The sequence below is a fragment of the Urocitellus parryii genome, chromosome 3, assembly GCF_045843805.1.
Source record: "Urocitellus parryii isolate mUroPar1 chromosome 3, mUroPar1.hap1, whole genome shotgun sequence".
Lineage (NCBI taxonomy): Eukaryota > Metazoa > Chordata > Mammalia > Rodentia > Sciuridae > Urocitellus > Urocitellus parryii.
In genome coordinates this window covers 171,574,432-171,596,540 of record NC_135533.1, presented here as the reverse complement: position 1 = coordinate 171,596,540, position 22,109 = coordinate 171,574,432, and the positions used below count along the sequence as shown (strand labels likewise).

The 22,109-nt window shown below is 41.4% G+C and overlaps 1 protein-coding gene across 1 annotated transcript in view; it reads right to left on the bottom strand.

The window, feature by feature from the left end:
- Positions 1-22,109, bottom strand: part of Cacna2d3 (calcium voltage-gated channel auxiliary subunit alpha2delta 3) — an 882,565-nt gene that overhangs the window by 612,420 nt on the left and 248,036 nt on the right. The window contains exon 4 of the mRNA XM_026388626.2: positions 8,594-8,653. Coding sequence (XP_026244411.1) covers positions 8,594-8,653 — 60 coding nt within the window. The remainder of the gene's footprint in view (positions 1-8,593; positions 8,654-22,109) is intronic.

Genomic DNA, 22,109 nt, shown 5'->3' with positions numbered 1-22,109 from the left:
CAAGGAAAGAAACCAAACCCAAAAGAATATGTCCTATATTGTTATCTTTTAAAATAAAGTTCAAGAATATACATAACTGATTAATGTAAAAAAATTAGAACAGTTATTTCCTGTAGAGGCAGATGACAGTTAAATGCTGTTATGGTTTAGATATGAAGTGTCCCCCAAAAGCTCATGTGTGAGACAATGCAAGAATGTTTATAGGTGAAATGGTTGGTGTTAAGGTCTGTAAACAAGTCAAAATAACACCTGGCATTTTGCCAGGGGAATGTTAGAGTTCGTAAACAAGTCTGGATGGTGCCTAACAAAATGCCAGAGGGAATGGTTTGAAAAGTAACAAAAGCGAGCCATTAAGTGTGGAGATTCCTTATTGGTTGACTGATGTATCTAGTTTATGCTAATTAAGATAAGCTATATAAAATGTATAAATACCTCTGTTGTCCTACAATAAACTGCTCCCTCTCCTGCTGTATCGATCTACACAAGTTATTCGTGTCCCCCCCCCCCCATTAGTTTGCTGCAGCCGGACTGCGGCAGATTGGGTTAGGAGAGCCTTAACTTTATCAGTGCATTAATTCCTGAGAGGGGATTAATGGACTAACTGATTGGTAACTGTAAACAGGTAGGATGTGGCTGGAGGAGGTGGCTCACTGAGGCTGTGCCTCTAGGGTTTGTATTTTGTCTGCACTGAGGGAAGTTCTCTCATACTCTCTGCTTTCTGGTACAATATCCTGAGTTGCTTTCTCCCATTACACCCTTCCACCGGTGATGTTCCGCCACCAGGAGTGAAGTTGACCATCTATAGACTGAGACCTCTAAAACTATGAGCCCCAAATAAACTTTTCCTGCTCAAAATTGTTCTTGTCAGGTCTTTTGGTCACAGCAGTAAAAGAAAACTGACTGAAACAATTGTAAAGGGGAAAGAAAGAAACTTTCCATGTAAAGTCAAAATTAGGAAGTTTTAAGATGTATGCATTGCATCACATGCAAATTTTGCACAATAAAATTAAAAACAGGGCTCATCACAATTGTCACCAGGCAATAGTCTGTGTAATTATATGTTAATAAGGGTTAAATTCCTGGCTCTTTTTTGTTTTCTGTTGCATTTGGATTCTTCTATCCTGTACTTAACACAATACCTGGAATACAAAGTGTTCTATGAACATTGTGGGAAAATAAATAATAAATAAGTATTGAACACTCAGTCCTGCAATCGCTGAATTTAGTTTCTCTCTCTCTCTCTCTCTCTCTCTCTCTCTCTCTCTCTCTTTCTTTCTGTACTGGGGATTGAACCTACAGGCACTTTACCACTGAGCCACATCCACCCCCTTTTTACATTTTATTTAGAGACAGGGCCTTGTTATGCTTAGGGTCTCGCTAAATTGCTGAGGACGGCTTTGAATTTCAAATCCTCCTGCCTTGCTTGCTGGGCCACTGGGATTACAGGCATGTGCCACTGCACCTGGCCTTCACATTGTATTTTAACTGGCCGGCTCCTCTCCATATTTTATGGTAGCTGTCTGTCAACCTACCTCTTAGTTTGTGAGAGTCTCATAACTTAGAACAGGACTTACCATACTCTGAGTTCTGCATAAATGTTAAATTAAGCAACAAATGCACACTTATATGAATAAAATTAACAGGATAGGAAGTGATAAGCATCATTAAAGAGGCAAAAAGAAAGTGTCATTAGAGTTGTCAAAAGACAAAATTACAATAAATTTAGTTATCAAGCTAATTGGTTTTTATTTGCAATTCATGAATTGAAGCAGCCTCTGTTCTACAAAACAAAATGAGAGCTTCTTTGGGGAAAGGGTAACTGGGGGTTTGTATGACGAGAAACAGGAAACGGAACAATGGGGGGGAGATCTGATTGGTTAACATCAGGTTCCTACAGATATATTTTTGTAAGGATTAAAGCAGAAGAGTTTTCGGATAATAAGAACTCAAGAACTCAAGTAGGCTGGAATCTCATGGGTTTTTTTTTGTTTGTTTGTTTTGTTTTGTTTTGAAAAAGTGGTCTGCTTTTGGATCTCTCCGCTTCCTTAACGCTTCAGTTTAAGCATATAGCATGAGTGACTCCATTTTGGTTTTGTCTGGTCTGTTCAGACCTAGTACAGGAGCTCCCCAAACCATGACCTCACATAATTTTTTTAAAAAAAGAGTTCAGAAATAAGAAAGATTATTTTGTGGAAAAAAGATTTTTAAAAATATTAGGTTTTTATTTGTGGAAAAGAAAGATATTATGGGTTATTTATGTTTGGAGAGATTTCTTCTAGCTATGTTGGAGGTAAACCTAGACTTTCCACTCAAATCTCCACTTTGGAGATTTGCTCCAAGGTGTTCTGAACTCCCAGACCAGGTGAGGTCTCCTCGTCCTGCACTAAGATAATCCCCTTATTTCTCTTTCATGACCCTTATCATGATTGAAATTTAACAATATGTCATCATGTCTTCAGCATCTGTCCTTCTCATTAGATGATAAGTTCCATGAGAGCAAAGACAGTGACTACCTGTCTAGCTCATGGCCTTGACCACGGCACAGAACCTGATGTGCAGGAGGCACTTGATAACTGTTGGTCAAATGAATCTCAGCATCTGTGATATAGATGAGGTCTTAGGTATCTTCTAGATTTTACAAGCATATCCTTTTATGGATGAGCAAAGAAGCCCCAGCAGAAGATCCTCGAACACATAAATGTTGCAGCTGGGATTGGAACTACTAGAGCCTAAATTTCCAGATCTCCAGACCAAAGCCGTCTCTGTTCAATCCAGCTGAGGTTCCACACAGTGCCCTTTCTTCTACTTGCCTATGACTAGAACCGAGGGTCAGGAACACAACATGGGAACACCAAAGAACTGATAAACACAAGGCTCAGAGTCACAACATTGGCCTTGTTCCAGGTGACAGTCCACGTCAAATACACAAAACCAACAGTGTGTGTGTGTGTGTGTGTGTGTGTGTGTGTGCGTGCGCGCGCGCGCGTGCGTATGCATATTTCCCTAGGGTGTGTGTGTGTGTGTGGGTAACAACTGAGAAATGACTGATTTTAAAATGTTCACACTTAAAGATTTCTTGGGAACTGCTTACATATCAGACTTGTGAATTGAAGATATGGGGCAAGTCCTGACTAAGAAACACCTAATGGAAGATCTCAAAGTGCTGAAGATTAACTGTGACTCCCTGCTAAGCTGATAAAAAGAAAAAAAAAAAAAAAGAAAAGAAAAAACAATAGACATGCTTTCTTTCATCAGATCAGGGTGGGGGAACTGGGCTGATTTTAATTTGGAATGTGAAGTTCCCATTTCTTTTGACTTTTTTTTTTTTTTTTTTTTTTTTTTTTTAACCAGGGCACAGGATCTCTCTATCTTTCTAGATGACTGAACAAAAGCCAATTAGCTACCTGGATGAAAAACACCATTTCTATTCTGTGCCTGGGTCTTCCTTGGCCCTTATCCCACCCGGCACCCCAGCGAAGAGCTCAACCCTTGCTCAAAGTGGAGAGGGATGATGAATCCAGGCTTGGCCAGCACACAGGGAAACCCCCTAGAGGGCAGTTATTTCCTCTGCTCAGGAAGCACTTCAGCTGAAGCCTTCCTTCCCTCTTGTTTATGACATACAGTTTTTCCCCAGGGCAAGAACTTCACTTTGCAGCAGGGAAACCGCTGTCCTGTCAGGATGAGGGATGGATCCTGCTCTGCTGTTTGCTGTTCCACTATCCTTTCTAATCCTTTCCTCCCATCTCTACCCCCACCCTCCCACACACACCCAGTGGATGATGTTGGAAGTTCTAAAGTGGATGCTGGACTCCTAAGCCACCCCTTTTCTCTTCCCCTGGGTCTCCTTCACCCAGATTCCCAGGGCCACAGGCAGTGATCAGTTGTTGTGCTGTTTCAGGGTCTCTGCATCCCTTCCACTCCAAACCCCCCACCCCCAGTTTGAAATCAGACCACCGAGTCTATAAGACAGGCCCCTCCCTGCAGCGTGGTAAGGACAGGAGGGGACTGCAGGACACTGTACTGTGTCCCCACCTCGGGTCTTTGTGACTCTCATGCTTGTCATCCCTCTGAATGTCACCAGGCTTTTTTTTTTCCTATTACTTACAAAACAACAAAGAAAAATTATTATAGAAAACTTGGTAATGGAAAAAGCTTCTGCAAGATACCCAATTCTAAACCACATTTTTTTTTTCCCTCTGTGCACCAGCTCTGTGCAATTGGCACTTATTTGAGACAGCTTTCAAAAAAAATATGTTTGTGGTTCAAAGATAAGCAGGTTTTTAGTAAACTGTCAAAAGGACTTTTTTTTTCCTTCTCCTTCGCTTGCCAGTAGAAAAACTCAGAAAGAAACTGTAAGTGGAGGAAGACATGCTTTCTGAATTTTCTAGATGTATAAATCTAGTTTTCAGAGAATTATCAATAGATGAGGTATTCAAGGCGAGGCCCCCCTCACTCCTCTCCTGAATGGGATTTTGCTATCTAAATAATGAAGGTTAAAAACACTAAAATAAACACATATGGTAACGAGATCGTTTTTTTTAAAACTATTTTCATTATAATTATCAGTCTTTTAATAAAAGCCTATGTTAATTCACAGGATAAAAATTTGAAAAAGGGAAGCATTGTTTTAACAAGGCCTCTGAACATCAGTCAGTCATGACTGAAAATTGTCCCCTTAAATAAAAACTAAAGCAGGGAATTAAAAACTAAAGCAAGAGAAGGCCAATTTAGAACTCATAGGCCACCACAAATAGGGACAAGCCAAAGGGCCCAATGGACACTGATGTCCACAAGGAAGTTACCCAGCCATTGAAGACAAGGCAGACCTGGTTTCTATAGAGGACTCACATTTTGGTTTCTTTACATGTTACCTATCAGAGACTGCACTTTGCCCCTTGTCCCAATATAGTTTTTATAAAGAACAATCAAATGCCATAATTAAGGGCCTTAGAGATGTCAAGGCCAAAAGCCCATGGTGAAAAGAGAAATCTCTGAAAAGACTGTGAGAAGCATTTAAATGTAAAATAAAATCCTCAGAATAAAGGAGGCATAACTTTGAGGGTTGGATAGTTTTTGATGATTATACGGATAGAAAACAAATTCTTCATTTTTAAAGCACATGAATTATGTGAGGACTTTGATCTACAGCAAGAGAAGGTACAGATACATCATGTCTTTTCTGTTTGGAGCACAAGGAAACTAAGACCTCTGGAACTTTTAACTATATGGTTTAGGACATTTCACAAAAATCCTTTTTTTTTTTTTTTCTCTCCCTGTAGGAAAACAGACCTTCAGCTCCCTCTATTCTGCCCCAGCTCACAGAGCAGGGTCCTCCTCAGCAATATTTCACGGTGAGCAGATGGTAGTCTGAAATTTTTTGATAAAAACAATCCTCTGGCAGAGGTTGCTGAGAGGTCAGCAGAGCCCAGATTAACAATTGATCAGCTCTAATGGACCATCATAGCAATAAACGCAGAGCCGGAGCCCAAGCCTGCTACCTCAGTAATGGCAGCCGGCCTCACACCCTGGCTGTTAACAGACTTGCACTTAATAGCATAGAAGCTTCAGCAGCTTCAGAACCTTCATCTAAGCAGGGATGGGCTCTTCCATGCACATCTGTCTTATCAAAGAAGGGCCTCTCTTTTATAGGTTTCCTGCAAAGTGCACAGTGTAGACTCCAACCCAGAGATGTCACCTAGGTCTGAGATCCAGGTAATGAGTGATGCTCTGTAATATGATGGGTTATTTCAACATCTACTCTTGTGTTCAGATCACAGTGGTACCCTCCAATATTCTTCTGCTCAAGTACAGAAAGGGTGACTGAGGAGGACATATCAGACTACCCCTTCCTGTTCACAGGAGAACAAAAACTAAAGAATTGTGTTCTTGGTATCATTTTTTTTTTCCTTGAGAGAAAGACCCCAAAGCTGCATTTGTGTTATAGTACCACACTTAATAAGGGGAACCAGCTATGTGATGCCAGAATATTATTGTAAAGTTTCCACAGTAGGAAACCAAAACATTCCTAGAAATAGTGATAGCCTCAAGTCAGGCGTAGTGGCACATGCCTGAAATCCCAGCAACTTGGGAGGCTGAGGCAAGAGGATCACAAATCTAAGGCCAGACTCAGCAACTTAATAAGGTCCTAAGCAACTTGGTGAGGCCCTGCCTCAAAATTAAAAAATAAAAAAGAGCTGGGGATGTGGCTCAGTGGTCAAGCATCCCTGCATTTAATCCCCAATACCAAAAGTAAATAATAATGATAATAATAATAGCTTCAGATGGGCAAAAAATGATATCTTTATAGTAGCTGAACTAAACTCTTGGACATTTTTCTTCTGCTAAAGGATAAATAATCCCCTAAAGTCAATCAAGCCAGTCACACCACCGGCCTAGGCCAAGCTCTGCTACACTTAGTAGAAAACTGATTTCAGAGTAAAACTGACTATAAAGACCAGAGCCATAAATATCAGATTTAAAAAAAAAAAAAACAGTCTTGACTTCAGCAATATTTCTTGCTCCTGTAAATTCTTTTCTTCCTATTGGATCAATGGATTCAAACACTTGGTCCAAAAAAAGGACCATGATATTCTCTAACACATTAATCTCAGTACAAGGGCCCAAAATCAGGCAATCCAACATGAACACGAAATTATTATCTAAGGCCGGAACATATTCAAATCTTCCTTTTTGGCTCAAGATCCAGCCCGGGATCCCATGCTGCACTCAGTGGTCACGCACTGTACATCCCTTCATTTGGAACGAATCCTCAGTGATGACTCTCTCAACCTTGACATTTTTAAAGATGAGTGGAGCCAGTTGCTTAGCAGAGTGTTCCTCCATCTGGAGTTATCTGATGTTTTATCGTGATGATATTCAGGCTACATATTTGGGGCAAGAATTCCACATACGTGACATTGTGTATTTCCAGATCATCACATCTGGAGATATTCAGAGTTGCTTTGTCTCCATTATGGTTTCCATCAAGAATGTCCCACTCATATGGTGATGTCTTGGTCCCCAACTCAGTAATGTCAAGAGGTGGCCAGCAAACGGCCGCCAGATCTTCATGGGGGACACCATGTGAGGATAGAGGGAGGAAGACCAGGTTCTTGTTACGGTTCTCCGTTCTGTCCTCTGCCCCTTCTCTTACATCTTTGCTCAAAGAGCTGGACTCGCTTCTTACTTTTCTCTCAATGTTGCCAACAGTCCTTGGTACTTCTTCATATCCCCCTACAACCTTGTCATGCCTGTCTACACTTCTGGCTGTATTTCTTTCCTGGGTTGGATGTTATGACTGAAAATGACCCCAGATTGTGGGGTTGAAAAATGTTGGCCCCTATTCTTCAACTTCTCCACCCAGCTTAATGACTCGGGGCTGAATTACTTCAACTCCAACATCAGTTGGATTCTGCCATGTTGGGCAAAAGATAAGAAAGCAGGAGAGGGTTCTTGGGGTCTCTTCTCTACAAATTCCACCCTCGCCTGATCACCATGAATGGCTATACTCCTCTATCAAATCCCCTTGCCTTATGGCCACATTCTCTGGGTTCTAGAAACCACTTACTTTCTCCCTTTACTTCCACAGAAGTATGATTAACTTTGGAGTATGGCACCATCCCTGTTCCTTTCTCTCAATACCATCATTTGCTTGTTTCTCTCAATCTGACCACACATCTGTAAATATTCCTCCTATTAAACTTTCCTCAACTACCCCCCATTTGAGGGTGCACTCTTTTACCCATAAGGAAAAAAATATGGATGGAAGTGATAACAAGAGATGCATCCATGGGAAAGAGCCAGCCTTGGATTGCCATCTTGTTGTGCTTAAAATTTTATGTCTGGCTTTATATTTTCCATATTAATGAAAACACAGCAAAATAAATACTATTTCCTAATTGTGACCACATGCCACTAAAACGATATATCCTAGCAAATAGCAGAGTAGAAGATTATGATTTGTTCCTTCTGTTTCTCAAGAAGAGAGAAAAAGCTACAAAATTCAAAATGACAATTCAGATAAAATGTTCCTCCAGAAGGGAACCCCCCAAAATTCTAAGTTTCAATCCAATCACTTGTTGCCTTTTACCATGTTTTCTACACACATCAACATCTAAATCCTTCTCAACCAAACACAGGTGTGCCAGGATCATATACAAGATCTCCTGCAAGAAATTTATTAAATAGATGTTTAAGTCCCAAGTATGTAAAGCCTTTAACTTTTGACATGTGATGTTCAGTTTTAACAACCAATACTAACTAAGTCAGATCCATTACAACATTTTCAGTCACTTGTATTCCCAAATGCAGGCCTGGAAGTTGGATTTGGATATTTGCCCAATTTTATCAATTTACTATTGAGAACTCCGGTCTGTTGATGGACCTAACTCCCTACACATGGCAATCTGTTTCCATACATGTGAGTGTGTGACGTCACCCACTGTAACAGTCATTGGTGAAAAGTGGTTGAGGATTGCTGTCTTATCCTGCCAAGGCAGAGGCACATTCATTCTGACTCCACACCATCCTTCCCAAAGCCTCTTCCAATTGTTGAAACCCACAAAGCCACATAACTTCAACTATAGTCAGTTACCTGTAAGTCTGCGTCAAATTCGTGTTTCAGGTGTGCCTCTTCCGCAGCCTCCACGAGACGCTGTGAAGACAGAAGGTGACATTCAAGATCAGAATTGTGGCCTAGACTCCATTTGTACAACATGGAAAGTCTGAGATTCAGGATATGCATGGAAATCTGGAGGCTTTGCTCCTGGGAAACTGGAGATAATTATGCCATTGGCCAAATTTAACCTCTGCTTTCATTATTCAACTATAACTTCTCCACTAAACACTTATCATTATTTATATCTACAAATACACATGTGTTCTGCATTCATTTTCATAAAAATTCAAAGATACTGGCTCTTAAGATCCAATGCGGATCCAACACCTACCTAGAACAGTACATTCTGTGGGTATAGAAGGCCCTTAGTCAAGATTTATTGAGTTGAACTGAGTCCAACTCTATGTGAGCTAACATTCTTCCCCTCTGGTTTGGAAAACACCACTTATTTTAATTTCCCCATTCAAGGTCAATTCTTTTGGCACCCAGTTCTACTATACAATTATCAGGTGATAGTTATTTGCATTTTATGGTACACAAATGCCATTTTAGCAATCTGCATCCCAATAATATAATCACTGAAACTAAATCAATACACAGGACCCATGAGAACACCATACTTAGTATTTGTCTTATCCAAGTAAATTCAACAAATTCATATTCTTACCAAAACAATTTCATGACATGTCCTTATTTAAAGAAAATCTGTCAACTACCAGTTTTACTTTAATTTGAATTCACCAACCAAAAGATATTTCCCATCATGAAAATATAGACTGGAGGATATTGCAGAAAACTCATTTAGTGAAATAATATTTCACTAAAATTTCAAAGACTTGAAAAATGAAACCTTTAGAACTAAGTAAAAATTCAGCCACTTTTATTTTTTCCATGGTTACTCTTGTAGCTTATGCTGTCTTTATTTTTTATCTTATTATTTTTATTTTTGGTATCAGGGATTGAAACCAGGGGTCCTTGGAGTCACATCCCCAGCCCTTTTTTTATATTTTATTTAGAGACAGGGTCTTGATGAATTGTTTAGGGCCTCACTAAGTTGCTGAGGCTGGCTTTGAACTCGTGATCCTTCTGCTTCAGTCTCCCAAGCCGCTGAGATTACAGGCGTGCATAACTGCTCCCAGCTGCCTACGCTGTCTTGACTTTGCTTTTTCTTGTCATAACACAGACCTGAGTTTAATAGGCCATGTTTGAAAGATGGTGACAGTAGTTTTAAGCTCTAAAGGGTCATGAATAAACAGATAAATGTCCCAGGAGTACCGGGGTGTTTGAAAAGGGTAACTTCAGACAGCAGTAAAGAGCACCAAAGCCCTGTTTCTCCATGGGACTTACAAAGAGAAGGGCCATCAGAGATAGCGATCCCACAGACAGGAATCAGGAGGGGTGGGACTCTGGTTTCAAACACTCCCTTCAGTTGGTCAGAAGGTCAGGAAGGGCCTCTTTTTCCCTGATCAGACAGAGAACAGACCCCAGAAGATATTCCAGAGCCAGATCCAGAAGACCCATTCTTTACTCTAGCCCAGATGCCAACCCTCTTGAGAGGGATCTTGGGACACACCCAGTTATAAGATCCTGGGACAACCCCTTTCTCTCTCTGGGTCTCACTTTCCTCATCTGAACCACATGAAGAGGTGACTGTAGAGTAGGGATTCTCAAAATATAGTCCCCTTCTGCAGTCTGGGTTTCACTTGGAAACTGGCTAGAAATGCAAACTCTCAGACTGCATCCCTGTCCTGCCAAAGCAACAGGTCTGGGGGTGGCCCCAGGTTAAGCCCGTCCTCCCTGTAGTTCAGATGTTGCTAAAGTTTGAGGGCCACTGAAGATGGCATTTACCCCATGCCTTTCCTCACCCAGATGCTTTGATGAACGGGTCTCACGAACCCTTCAAGGTTTCTTAATTCTTATTTGTCTTTTTAAAACCTGTTTGCATATATACTTTAATTTTAACACATCGAATTATTTACAGAAAAGAGACATGATAGAGAGGGTGAGAAGCAGAAAAAAGAGAAAAATAGGAGCAGACACTGTGTGTGGAGACTGTTGGCCCCACGTTCTCACTGGCTTATCTTGGAATCATCCTAGTCAATGAAGTTTGGCAGGCTTCCAGGATCACATGGTGCAATCTGCAAAGGTATTGATATGAATCCTGACAGATGAGTGACAGGCAGCAATAGAAGAAATCTATGTTCCTGAGAGCTTATTCTCTTAATCTTTGTAACAGATTTAGAATTTCTCTGCATGGATTATGAAATCGTTACATATTGAGCTTTATAGAATGTGTATAAATATTATGCATGTCTGAACACTTACATTATCAAAACAAGTCATGCATTTTGAACAGTTGTTTACTTAAACACCTTAAAAAGTTTTTCAATGGATTCTGAGAGTCCAGGGGGAGAAATAAAAACATCAATGAAACAGCCAATTGATCAAAAGATAAGAGCAAAATAAAACTTCACAAGGTCCAAGACAGATAATATTGGGGAGAGAGAGAGAGAGAGAGAGAGAGAGAGAGAGAGAGAGAGAGAGAGAGAGAGGAGAGAGGGGAGAGAAAGGGAACAACAATCTTGTTTCTTACTAACAAAATGAAAATAATAGGTGAGTTGAAGTTATGCAAAGATTACAAGGGACTGTGTTTCATATATAACGTTTCCTTTACAAATGTGTATGTATATGTTTATATGTCTATGCACATCATATAATCATACATACTCTTTAACATATTCCTGGATAACACCATACAAAATGTATTTCAACCACAAACACCACAACACAAGGGACAGGACACAGAAGGAACACACTGGAAATAATTCAATAATACCGCCTTCTCTGCTCAGAGCAGCCAAGACACTGCCTTCCGTGCTGAGCACAGAGGACACCAGACTCTGACTTCTGATACTGCTGACCAGTTTTGTTGGATTTTTTTGTTTTGTTTTGTTTTTTTGGTGTTGGTGATTGAACCCAGGGATGCTTTGCCAATGAGCTAAATGCCCAATTTCTTTTATTTATTTTTTTTAAATTTTGAAGCAGGGCCTCACTAAGTGGTTGAGGCTGGCCTTGAACTTGTGATCCTCCTTACCTCCCAAGTCACTGGGATTACAGGCATGCACCACCACATGTTCAAGTTAAATTTGCTGCACGCCTGTCTTAAACTTAATTTCACTCACAAATCTTGTTTCCATGAAGGTTATTTTCCCATCATGTTCACTCCAGAGCTTTAGGAAATATGATTCAAGAGAAGATAGTTGACTGGCAGCTACATGTAATAGTTACCTCGAATGAAGCAAGTAACTACTTTGGAACAGGGCTCCCTGCTAGGATATTGCCTAGACATGGCCAACCACTGGCAGAGGCCGATGGGAGAAGGGCCTACACTTTCTGGAAGGATACAGGGGAAATCTCCCAGGATGCACTCTTACTGTGCACAAGGGGCACATGAAAAACTCCACACCCTGTAGGAGCAACAAAGGATAGTTGACCTTTCTTAAAAAAATGTTCTTTGAGAAGGAAACCATGTGCCATAAATTTACCTAAAATAGACTCCTGGGGACCAAAGTTCCTACTGTTATCAAATAAAAAATATACTGAATCCTCATCCAACAAAGTCAAGGCCATTCAGCTTCAAATTCTGACACTGGCCAGTAGAAAATAACAGCCCATAACATCTCTTCCCTGAGCAAATATCCTTATCAACTTCGTCAAAAGAATGTTTTAAAAAATAAGTTTGATTATCATTGGCAGGCAAGAAAAATCCATTAAAATTTCAAATATTTTAGTGATTATGTGAGGAATCACCACAGAGCCTGGGGAAAATGATTATTCTATTATATCTATTAGAAAGGCAATGTATTTTAATAATAATAAGTTAATTTTCTCTTATATGAATTCCCTTTTTGAATCTGTAGATGGGATTACAGAATTGTGAATGTGGTTTTTAATTAAAATTGAACACTGGAAATAAAAATGGCTTTGAAGACTCCAGTCTTCAGACTGAGCTCTGAGGTATGAGAAAACAGCAATTTTGTTCACGGATTTTTTTTTTTCCTTCTTTAATGCCAAAGCTTACTCAGTAAAAAGGATAACAATATAGTAAAATATAAATCCTTTGTACAAAGTACCCACCAGCTAAAAGGTTGTAATTCAAGAGTTGATGCACATTTCACTGACTTTTTATATTTCTACATAACTCTTCCCTTTTAGGGAAATAAATACAAACAAGAGCCATCTTTATAAATAAGAAACACAAGACTCCATGGACCGCAGAAAGCATCTACAGCTGTGGTGAAGGCGAAATTGCTAAGGGGAACAGCGGGAATATTAAAGCATTTCATTGAAAATCACATCTTATTTCTTGTGACAATGACCCCATGTATATCTGTAGAACACTTGGAATGCACAGCCTCCCACTTCCTCCCCAAACACTTAAATCAACAGTAGGGTTAAAGCCTCTGGAGAGGTCAAACTTGGTCATGGTCTAGAACAAGGAAAAATTCAGACCAAGATTGCATCAAAAAAAGAAAATGATATTTCTTTTCTTTTCTTCCTTTCTTTTTTTTTTTTTTTTTGTGTGTATGTGTGTTCTGCTTGCATTTTCTTTTCCTGGTCATTTTTTTGACTTAACAATGGGAGAAAAGAAAGAAACATGCATTGAGATGTGGGAAAGAAAATGGAAAATATGATAGCCACCCGAAGGAACTTACTACTGAACTCCTACCGATTCCATCAGAATGAACAAATTGGGGACCAATGAAAATAAAAAGTTAATAAAAAAAACCCTAAAACAGTGGGAGGGATAATTACAGATGAAAATCCTTAAAGCAAAACAATACTATAAAAACCATATGGAAAAGCAAAGTAAAAAGTTATTTTTATTTCTCCTGTTAAAGCTCAAAAGCTTTGGCTTGTAAAAGCTGTTTCAATGAACTGTCTGAATATAACAAAGATTTCAAAGCACTTAATATGTTTAGTGGTTTTCATTCAACATTCTGCAACAACACACATAATACTCATACCAGGGTTTTTATTGCCATTTTTTTTCTGGAATGAATACATTATTCTTTCCCAAATAAGAATTAAGTTCAAGTGGGGAAACTTTAAAGAAAATCTATGGTCATTAGATTTGGGCTGCATCGATGATTAACTTGGAGCTAGTTAATGAATTGTCATTAATATCAGAGCTAGGTATTACATGATCCTGCCTTCATGTCAACAAGGACTAAAACAAGCAAACACAGTAGTTGATGCTATGCTTTGATTACTGTGTACAACAGTACTCAGTGTGGCATGGTTCATATTTTTCTTACCCTAGATTTGGTGGCTTTTTAAATTTTTCTTTCTTTCTTTTTTCTTTTTCTTTTGGTACTAGGGATAGAACCGAGGGGTGCTTAACCACTGAGCACATCCCCAGCCCTTTTTATATTTTATTTAGACACAGGGTCTTGCTTAGGGCTTCACCAAGTTGCTGAGGCTGGCTTTGAACTCACCATCCTCCTGACTCAGCCTCTTGAACTGGTGGGATTACAAGCATGCGCCACGGTGCTCAGCTGTGGCTTTTGTTTTAGGGACTTGAGTTTGACGGAAAAAGAATCCTATCTTTTTTCCATCAATTAGAATGTGTACCCAGGACGAATGCTACTCACACTCACACGACATGGCAGAGCTGGACAAGGACATGCCTATAGTCCATGAGTGAGGACAGAAGAGACCCAGGTCCTCTCCTCACCAACTTCAAACTCAATAGATGCCAGAAACTAAATGAAACATCTCTATGCTCAGTAAGGGTCATCAAAAGATGTCTCTAGGAACCCAAACAAAATGAGATTGCTTCGTTCCTATAATTCCAAACACTCCTATCGTGTGTCCAGGGTCAGAAGCTACCCCCTTCCAGAACCATTACACTGGAGACATAAAGTAAGATGTTCACATTTACATTTTCATTCCTACTAGTGTTGCTTTTCTTGGCATACAGTTTTCATTACTCTGTAACAGTGTAGATGAATCTTTGCTACTTTTATTTATTTATTTTTTTGTTCCAGGGATTGCACACAGGAGTGCTTAACCATCATGCCACATCCCCAGATCTTTTTTATATTTTATTAGAGACTCACTGAATTGTTATATTTTATTAGGGTCTCACTGAGTTGCTTAGGGCCTCACTAATTTGCTGAGGCTGACTTTAAACTCTCGATCCTTCTGCCTCAGCCTCCCAAGTCACTGGGATTACAGGCTTGTGCCCCATCCCCCAGATTTTGCTGCTTTGGTAGCTAGAATCATTAGGAGATTATTTCCCAAAATGTGGGACTGTTTCTCTAGCGACCCAGAAGCATTGTGAGGTGGTTTCTAGGAGAGGGAGGGACCTACACAAGGAAAATTAGCTATTTTAATATAAAGGAGTAAGTGAAAAAAGAATACTGCCAGGAGACCAAGGAAGCTTCCAGGAACGAGTGACATTTAGCTGAGCTCTGAAGGAGAAAAGAAAACACCTAGGAGAAAGACATCCAGGTGCTGAAAGAATGTTCCCACCACTATGAGAACATTTCACACCTACTTTTGGAGGTAAGAAAATGTTCTGGAAACAGCAATTAGAGAAATGTTCTGGAAACAGCTAACACTCAGAGAGACCTACACAAAGGCCATGTCAAGGACATCAGGCCATCAAGCAGGACAAAAGGAAGAACCTGGAGAGATGGATGCAGTCAGATGAGGAGCATTGGCCCCTCCCACCCTGCAAGGCTGCAACTCAGTCAGAATCATATCTGAGAGCTTGATTATATTCCGTAATCCTTATTGATACAAATGTTTTTACTTTTCAATTCCCATAGAAGTGGCACATGTAAATCACCTACTATCAAGATGATCATTTCTTTAGAGAAAAACAGCTTTTAAAGAGGCCTCATTATTTCTTTGTTCCTGTAAAAGAAATAAGCTTTGTTGCACACGAATGAACATTTTGTGTAAAATGACCTTCTGCCTGAAAGCCGCCAAGATTGCTTCTGCTTTAAAAGCGGCAAAAACATTTTCAAAGTGGATTATAAAAGCTCATCTATAAGGTTTCCAGAGAAAGCAGGTAACCGAACAAAAGAACAAACACACCTCATGTGTATGGAGCAGTCTTTTTCCTTCCTTCCCCCCCCCCCCACTTCCTGTCTCCTTCAGATCCTAGAAAGCTACACCGGCCTTTTACAAGACAAAATAAGCCTGTGGTTTACATCAGGAGACACGATCACAATCAATAACAAATTATCTTTGTTTCCACAGGAGATGCCTGTTATCAATTTGAGGCTGATTAAATTAATACCTGTTATCAACTCGGATGGCCAATTTCCAAACTAAAGTCATCTCATTCTATAATCGAAGGCTCCCTGTGCCAAAATGGAGCTTTTTGCAAAGGTGTTGAAAATGGAACCAGCCAAACTTTGCTTAAAAGGGCTGTTCAAGGGCCCAGGCAGCGAGGGGAGCAGGGTTAGGAAGAGGAGAGCAGTCTGCTTTATATTTCAGCCCAAGCAATTTTCAAAATAATCCAGCACTTTTAAAGAATGCCCTCTGCTTATACCCGCCCTGGGAAGGTTTTTAGGGTTGATTATCAAAATCAAGGCTATTTATCGACAAAACTGGAAAGGTCCCCTCCGTACATTTCAGTTCAGGGGGTAACTGAGCTATTTCCTTTGTGGATAATAGAACTGTCTTTAACTTCCTGAGAGAATGAACAGGGACTATAACGTTACATGACTTTCAGGATGAACATTGGTTTTGCACAAGGAATGGAAACCGCCCTTCCCTAAGTGTTCTGACAATGGTAAACAAAATTCCATTCCAGCCCTTCATTACCACGTTCCCTAGGTTTACTCAGAAGGCAGAATGGAACCCAGGATGGCAGAGCATTGAAGATACTGCCCAACTAGCCAAGCAAGACAGGAACTTCAGTCCCAGATGAGGTAAGTCCTGGCCCGGGTATTAGAGTTGGTGAGAGCCCTGTTGGACAGTGTTCTTTCCTGGTAGTGATCTTCTTTTTTCCATCACTTCTGTTCAATTTGGTTTAGCAAGTATTCGATGAGAACCTACTAGGTCATCAGGACCTATTAGGGACCCCCAAGAAATAGGTGATTTAGTTTCCAATTTCAAAGATTCTGTTCACAGGACTCAGAACCCAAAAGGACAAGGTATTAGGGTTTGAAGATGAGGTGTCCCCCCCCCAAACCTCGGGAGTCAATGTTGCAATGATGAGAGACAAAATGATGAGATGGTAAGAAGTGTAAACTCATCAGTGGATTGATCCATTTGATAGATTTACAAATTGAAAGGACTAACTGTACTGGATAGTAAACGCAGGTAGGTAGGGTATGGAGGAAGTAGGTCTCTGGGGGCGTGTCTCTGGGGTTTCTATTTAGTCCCTGGCCCCTCATCTCTCTCTTTCTCTGTTCCCCGTGTGTCGTGAGCGGAGCAGCTTTCCTCCACCACATCTTTTCCACCATGATGTTCTGCATCGCCTCAGGCCCACGGCATGAATTGAACCTCTTAAACTGTGAGTCCAGATAAACTTTTCCTCCTGTGAGTTTTTCTGGTCAGGTATTTTGGTCACAGCAATGAAACGCTGACTGATATATAAAAGTTGGAATCCAAGTCTTCCTACCCACTGGCTGCTTGAGCGCTAGGCAAATTTTCATTGTTTCTGAGCCTTGTCTTTCTTCTCTGATGAACTAAATCCTATCTTTGGTCTGAACCGCAGCATGAGAACCTGAGAATGTACACATAGAACATTTCCTAAAGGATGCTGTTGTAGGCAAGCTATGCCATTAACATAGACTGGACATGTCTGTGTCTCTCCACAATGTCAGAATAACTAACAATAACTTATTGAGTAACAATAAATTCCATAAGCTACGTCACTTTCTTTGGCTTTCATTCACCCAAAACACTCATGGTTCACTTGGTGTCATGACTGAGGCAATCGCACATTCCATTCCCACCTTAATGATTAGTATCTGTAACGCTAAAGTCACACTTCACACTTTACACAATGACACACAGGCTAAGGGAGGTTTAAGGTGGCCTTAGGGTTTCAAGAGGCTTCCAGAGCAAAAAAGTAGAGAACAGATAGAAATAAAGTCACTGCTGGTGGTCAAACAAGTTTTCCAACCAGGTGAAGAACTCGTTCAGGGTGCAGAGCTTATAGGCCAAGGTTCCCACTCAGGCAGTTTCAAAGTGGGCCACATAAAAGAGGGAGATTGAGCTGAGTTGCAGCCCCAGAGACAAAGGCAGGAGCTTCCTAGCCTCTGGACTTCACAGCACATTCACTGGATGGTCTGATCACTGGCTGGTGTGTGCTGCATGCCACTGTCTTACTCAAAGCGGAGTAACTCTTGTCCAGTTGCTGCTTTATGAAATGGAGTAACTCAGGGCTAAGTCCAGTCTGAGACCTGCAAGTCACAGCCTGCTCTCCACATATTCCACTCAAGCCTAAGATGCCATCAAGATGAGGCAGAGCAAGAGACAAGACTTTCCAGCATAAAACAGCTTGACTGGAACTGGGAACCTTCGCAGAGTCTGTGCCTCCCACGCTTGGCTCTCACATATGGAGAACCTGGAGCAGCTCCCCAAGTTCACAGTCACGTGGAGGTTATATGAAAGTTAATTCTGCTGCCAGGGAAAGGACAGCAAACCTCACGTTCAAAAAAAAAAAAAAAAACACAAGGCTGTGCACCTGCTCCTTAAGAACTGCTTTTCAGAACCCACCGCTCCCTTTTTCAGCTTCACTGGTGAAATCTGGGATCAGTGGAGCTGAAAATGGAAGGAGGCAAAGGCCTTTATTGAAAGCTTTGACTGATGTCCTTGGAATGGCACAAACACAGAAATTAAGCTGTTTGCCAAAGCAAGCTCCTTTGACGGATGGCACCTGTGAGACAATGGACAAGCAGCTCCTAGCCCCTGGGCTCCAAGCACGGCCAGGGAAGGGAAATTTCCTCTCTCCTTGAAAATGGAATGATGCAGAACAACATCCATGTCCACTCAGACTTTCCCTTGACACAGATGGATTTTGAGATGCATGTGATGTGGGTGAAAAACCTGTTCCTTTTAGTTCTTTCCTCCTATCCATCCATCCAAATGTTTACCGGGACAACTTCAGTTTGGGATTGAACATGTGTTGGCCCAGAGTGCAGGCTCTTGGGGTCAAGGCAACCTGAGTTTGAATCCTGGCTCCAGCAACTTGATGATAGTACTCTGAGCCAAAATTTCCGGCACAGAGTAAATGCTCATTTATGTCAGCTGTTATTGAGGCCACTGCTGCTGACTATGATGATGATGATGAATTATGTGGGGAGAATGGTGCGGAGGGCTTAGGCTCTGAGGACGTTGGCATGATCATACTTCAGTTGGGAGGAGAAGCAAGCAGACACGGTGGCATGGCTGATGACAGGAGGGCCACATAAGGTGAGAACACCCTATCCATGCACCAAACTGCTTTACGTGCTTCAGCCAATGGATCCTGGCTGACTACCCCATGAAGGGAAACTCTGACACCATCCCAATTTTACACACAGGAAAACCAAGTGCAGAGAGGTTTAAGTACTGTTAAAACTCAAAGCAGGAAGCAGAGAGCTCAACGGGGTGGCACATGTTATGGTGTGGATGGGAGGTGTCCCCCCAAAAGCTCACATGGTGAAACAATGCAAGAAGATTTAGATGAGAAATGATTGGGTTATGAGAGCCTTAATCCAATCAATGGATTAACCCCTGGGTAGGGATTAACTGAGTGGTAACTGGAGGCACGTGGGGTGTAACTGGAAAAGGTAGGCATTAGGGGCGTGGCTTTGGGGGTATATATTTTGTATCTGGAGCGTGGAGTCTCTCTCTAAATATATATATATCCTGATCACCATGTGAGCTGCTTCCCTCTGTCACACCCTCCTGCCGTGATGTCCCGCCTCATCTCGAGCCCTGAGGAATGGAGCTAGCTGTTTATGGGTTGAGACCACTGAAACTGTGAGTCCTCAAATAAACTTTTCCTCCTCTACAGTTGTTCTGGTTGGGTCTTTTCATCACAGCAGTGAAAAAGCTGATTAAATCAGCATGCCAGTGTGGGAGGGCTTTGTAAATAATGTGGTATTGAGCTAGAGTTAAAGGATCAGTGAAGTCAGCCAGGGGGCCAAGATGGGGATTTGGTGGCAAAGGCTCCAAGGTAGGAGCCCACTGTGTCTGCAGAGCAGCAGGGTTGGATGGGAGGAAGAGCAGGTGGAGAAGGGTGCAGGAAAGGCAGGGAAGGGGGTTCAGGTGAGGATGAGCCAAGCTGGAGAGTACACGGCCTGTGCCCGACCAGAGGGCCCACTGGGTATAAGAGCATGGTGATCAAACCTGAACTTCCGTTAATCTTTGAAGTGAATCTGGTATCAGTCCTGAAAGAAAGATAATGAAGTAGAGAGTTCACTTCCTTTAATGCCATTTATTCCACAGATATCTCGGTCCATTAGTGATTATTCCCGTGGGCTCTTCCTCCTAAATACACCTCCTGTTGCTCTACTTTTGTCTTTATCTCCCCTCTATAATCCCTCATGAGAGCCACTGTTTTAGTCAACTTTTTCCTGCTGTGATTAAAAGACTAACCAGAACAAATTTAGAGGAGGAAAGTTTATTTGAAGGCTCACATTTGCAGAGGTCTCAGTCCATAGACAGCAGGCTCCATCCCTCAGGGCTCGAGGGGAGGCAGGACATCATGGAGGAAGAGTGTGGTGGAGGGAAGCAGCTCACATGGTGATCAGGAAGCAGAGAGAGACTCCACTCTCCAGAGACAAATAGAGACCCCAAAGTCATGCCCCTGGTGACCCACCTCCTCCAGCCACATCCTACCCCACTTCAGTTACCACTCTGTTAATCCTGTCAGGGGATTAATTCACTGATTGGTTTAAGACTATCATAACTCAATTATTTTTTTCCTCAGAATCTTCTTGCATTGTCTTACACATGAGCTTTTGGGGACACCTTATATTCAAACCATAAAAGCCACAACCCTCTCTTCCCTGGAGAGCCCTGGTGTCCTAACAAGTCTCCAGCTTCTATTCAGTACTCTACCGTCCATTCTCTGCAGTTGCCAGATGGAGCCTTTTAAGAATAATTACAAGGGCATTGCTCCTATCCAACACCCCTGAGTTGATCATGCCCATCACCATGAGTCCTTCATGATCAGGTCCAGCACCCTCAGCTGCTCATATTCCCAAACGTATTTCTGACCCCAGACAACTACAAACTTGTCTCCATCATCCTAGCTCTTCTCCCTGCTGAGGATCTTCCTTTATGTGTTTGCCTTCTCTTCCTCCATCATCTGTAGCTCAAATGACTCCTCAAAGGTATGATCCGCAGCCTGCTGTATTCCAACCAGCATTGAGCATGTGGTGAATACTCAGAATACAGTGGTTGGACAAATTAAATAATATCTATAATTCATGCCACTGGGTGCCAGGTGCAGTATTTGTTTGAGAATGTAAAGTTTATAAGACACAGTTTCTGCCCTGGAGGACATTACAGTCTTGGGAGAGAGAGAGGTACACAGACAAGATGAAGTCTCCAGCAGGAGGAAGCAAGGGATTCTCCATAAGGTAGGATCAACAAGACCGGGTGGAGAGGTGCAAGGAAGCTTCTCATCTGTGATACAAAAGCCTTGTCATCTATATTGGAATCTGAAAGAGAAGAACTGGAGCAGGAAACAGAGGAAGGAAATGCACATGACATTTCCTTAAGCAAAATGTATTTCCTAAGAAAAATGGGGCATGGTCTAGTTAGGCAATTACATGTAGTTCAGTGTGTGCGGCATGTGGAGGGGGAGGGAGGCTGGAGAGTTTCAAGCAACAAATATTATTGATTATGGAATATTACTGATTATGGAAAGCATCTACATTTTTTAAATGATCAAAAATTACTCAAAGCAATAAAGAGAAAGATTAAAGAGAAGGCATTTGGGAGCTATTTAGGAAGGAGAATCTATAGAACTTAAGAGGCCAACCAGACATAGAGAATAAGGTAAGGAGCCGAGTAATGTCAACTAGCTTGGGGCCCTTAACCACTACCCATTATTGCCTCCAAGGAGGTATCCAGGAATGGTCATAAGGAAGCCAGGGCTCAGGGGGAACATCTGCAAACGGGCTAGCAGATGTGGCAAAATTTCACAGTAAGACCAACTGAGACAAGGATAGAAGAAAAAAAAAAGTAGAACGTTAAGTGCATTCTATTTGGAGATTAATGGTGTGTGCAATAGATAGTGCTAGTTCTCAGCACCATCTAAGCTAGCTCTTCAGTGGCAGGGCTAGAAGTCTACCAACTGTACGTCCTGTTTCCAGGTGAGATTCTTAAGAGATTTGCAAGCTAAAAAGGCGAGAAGTCAACATTCTCCAGATTAAGTTGTGGGCATCTGCAGATGGCAGGTATGTTCTGCCAATGTCATCCATCCAGGTACCCTCCTGAGGATCATCTGAGATATTGGTGCTGCTGA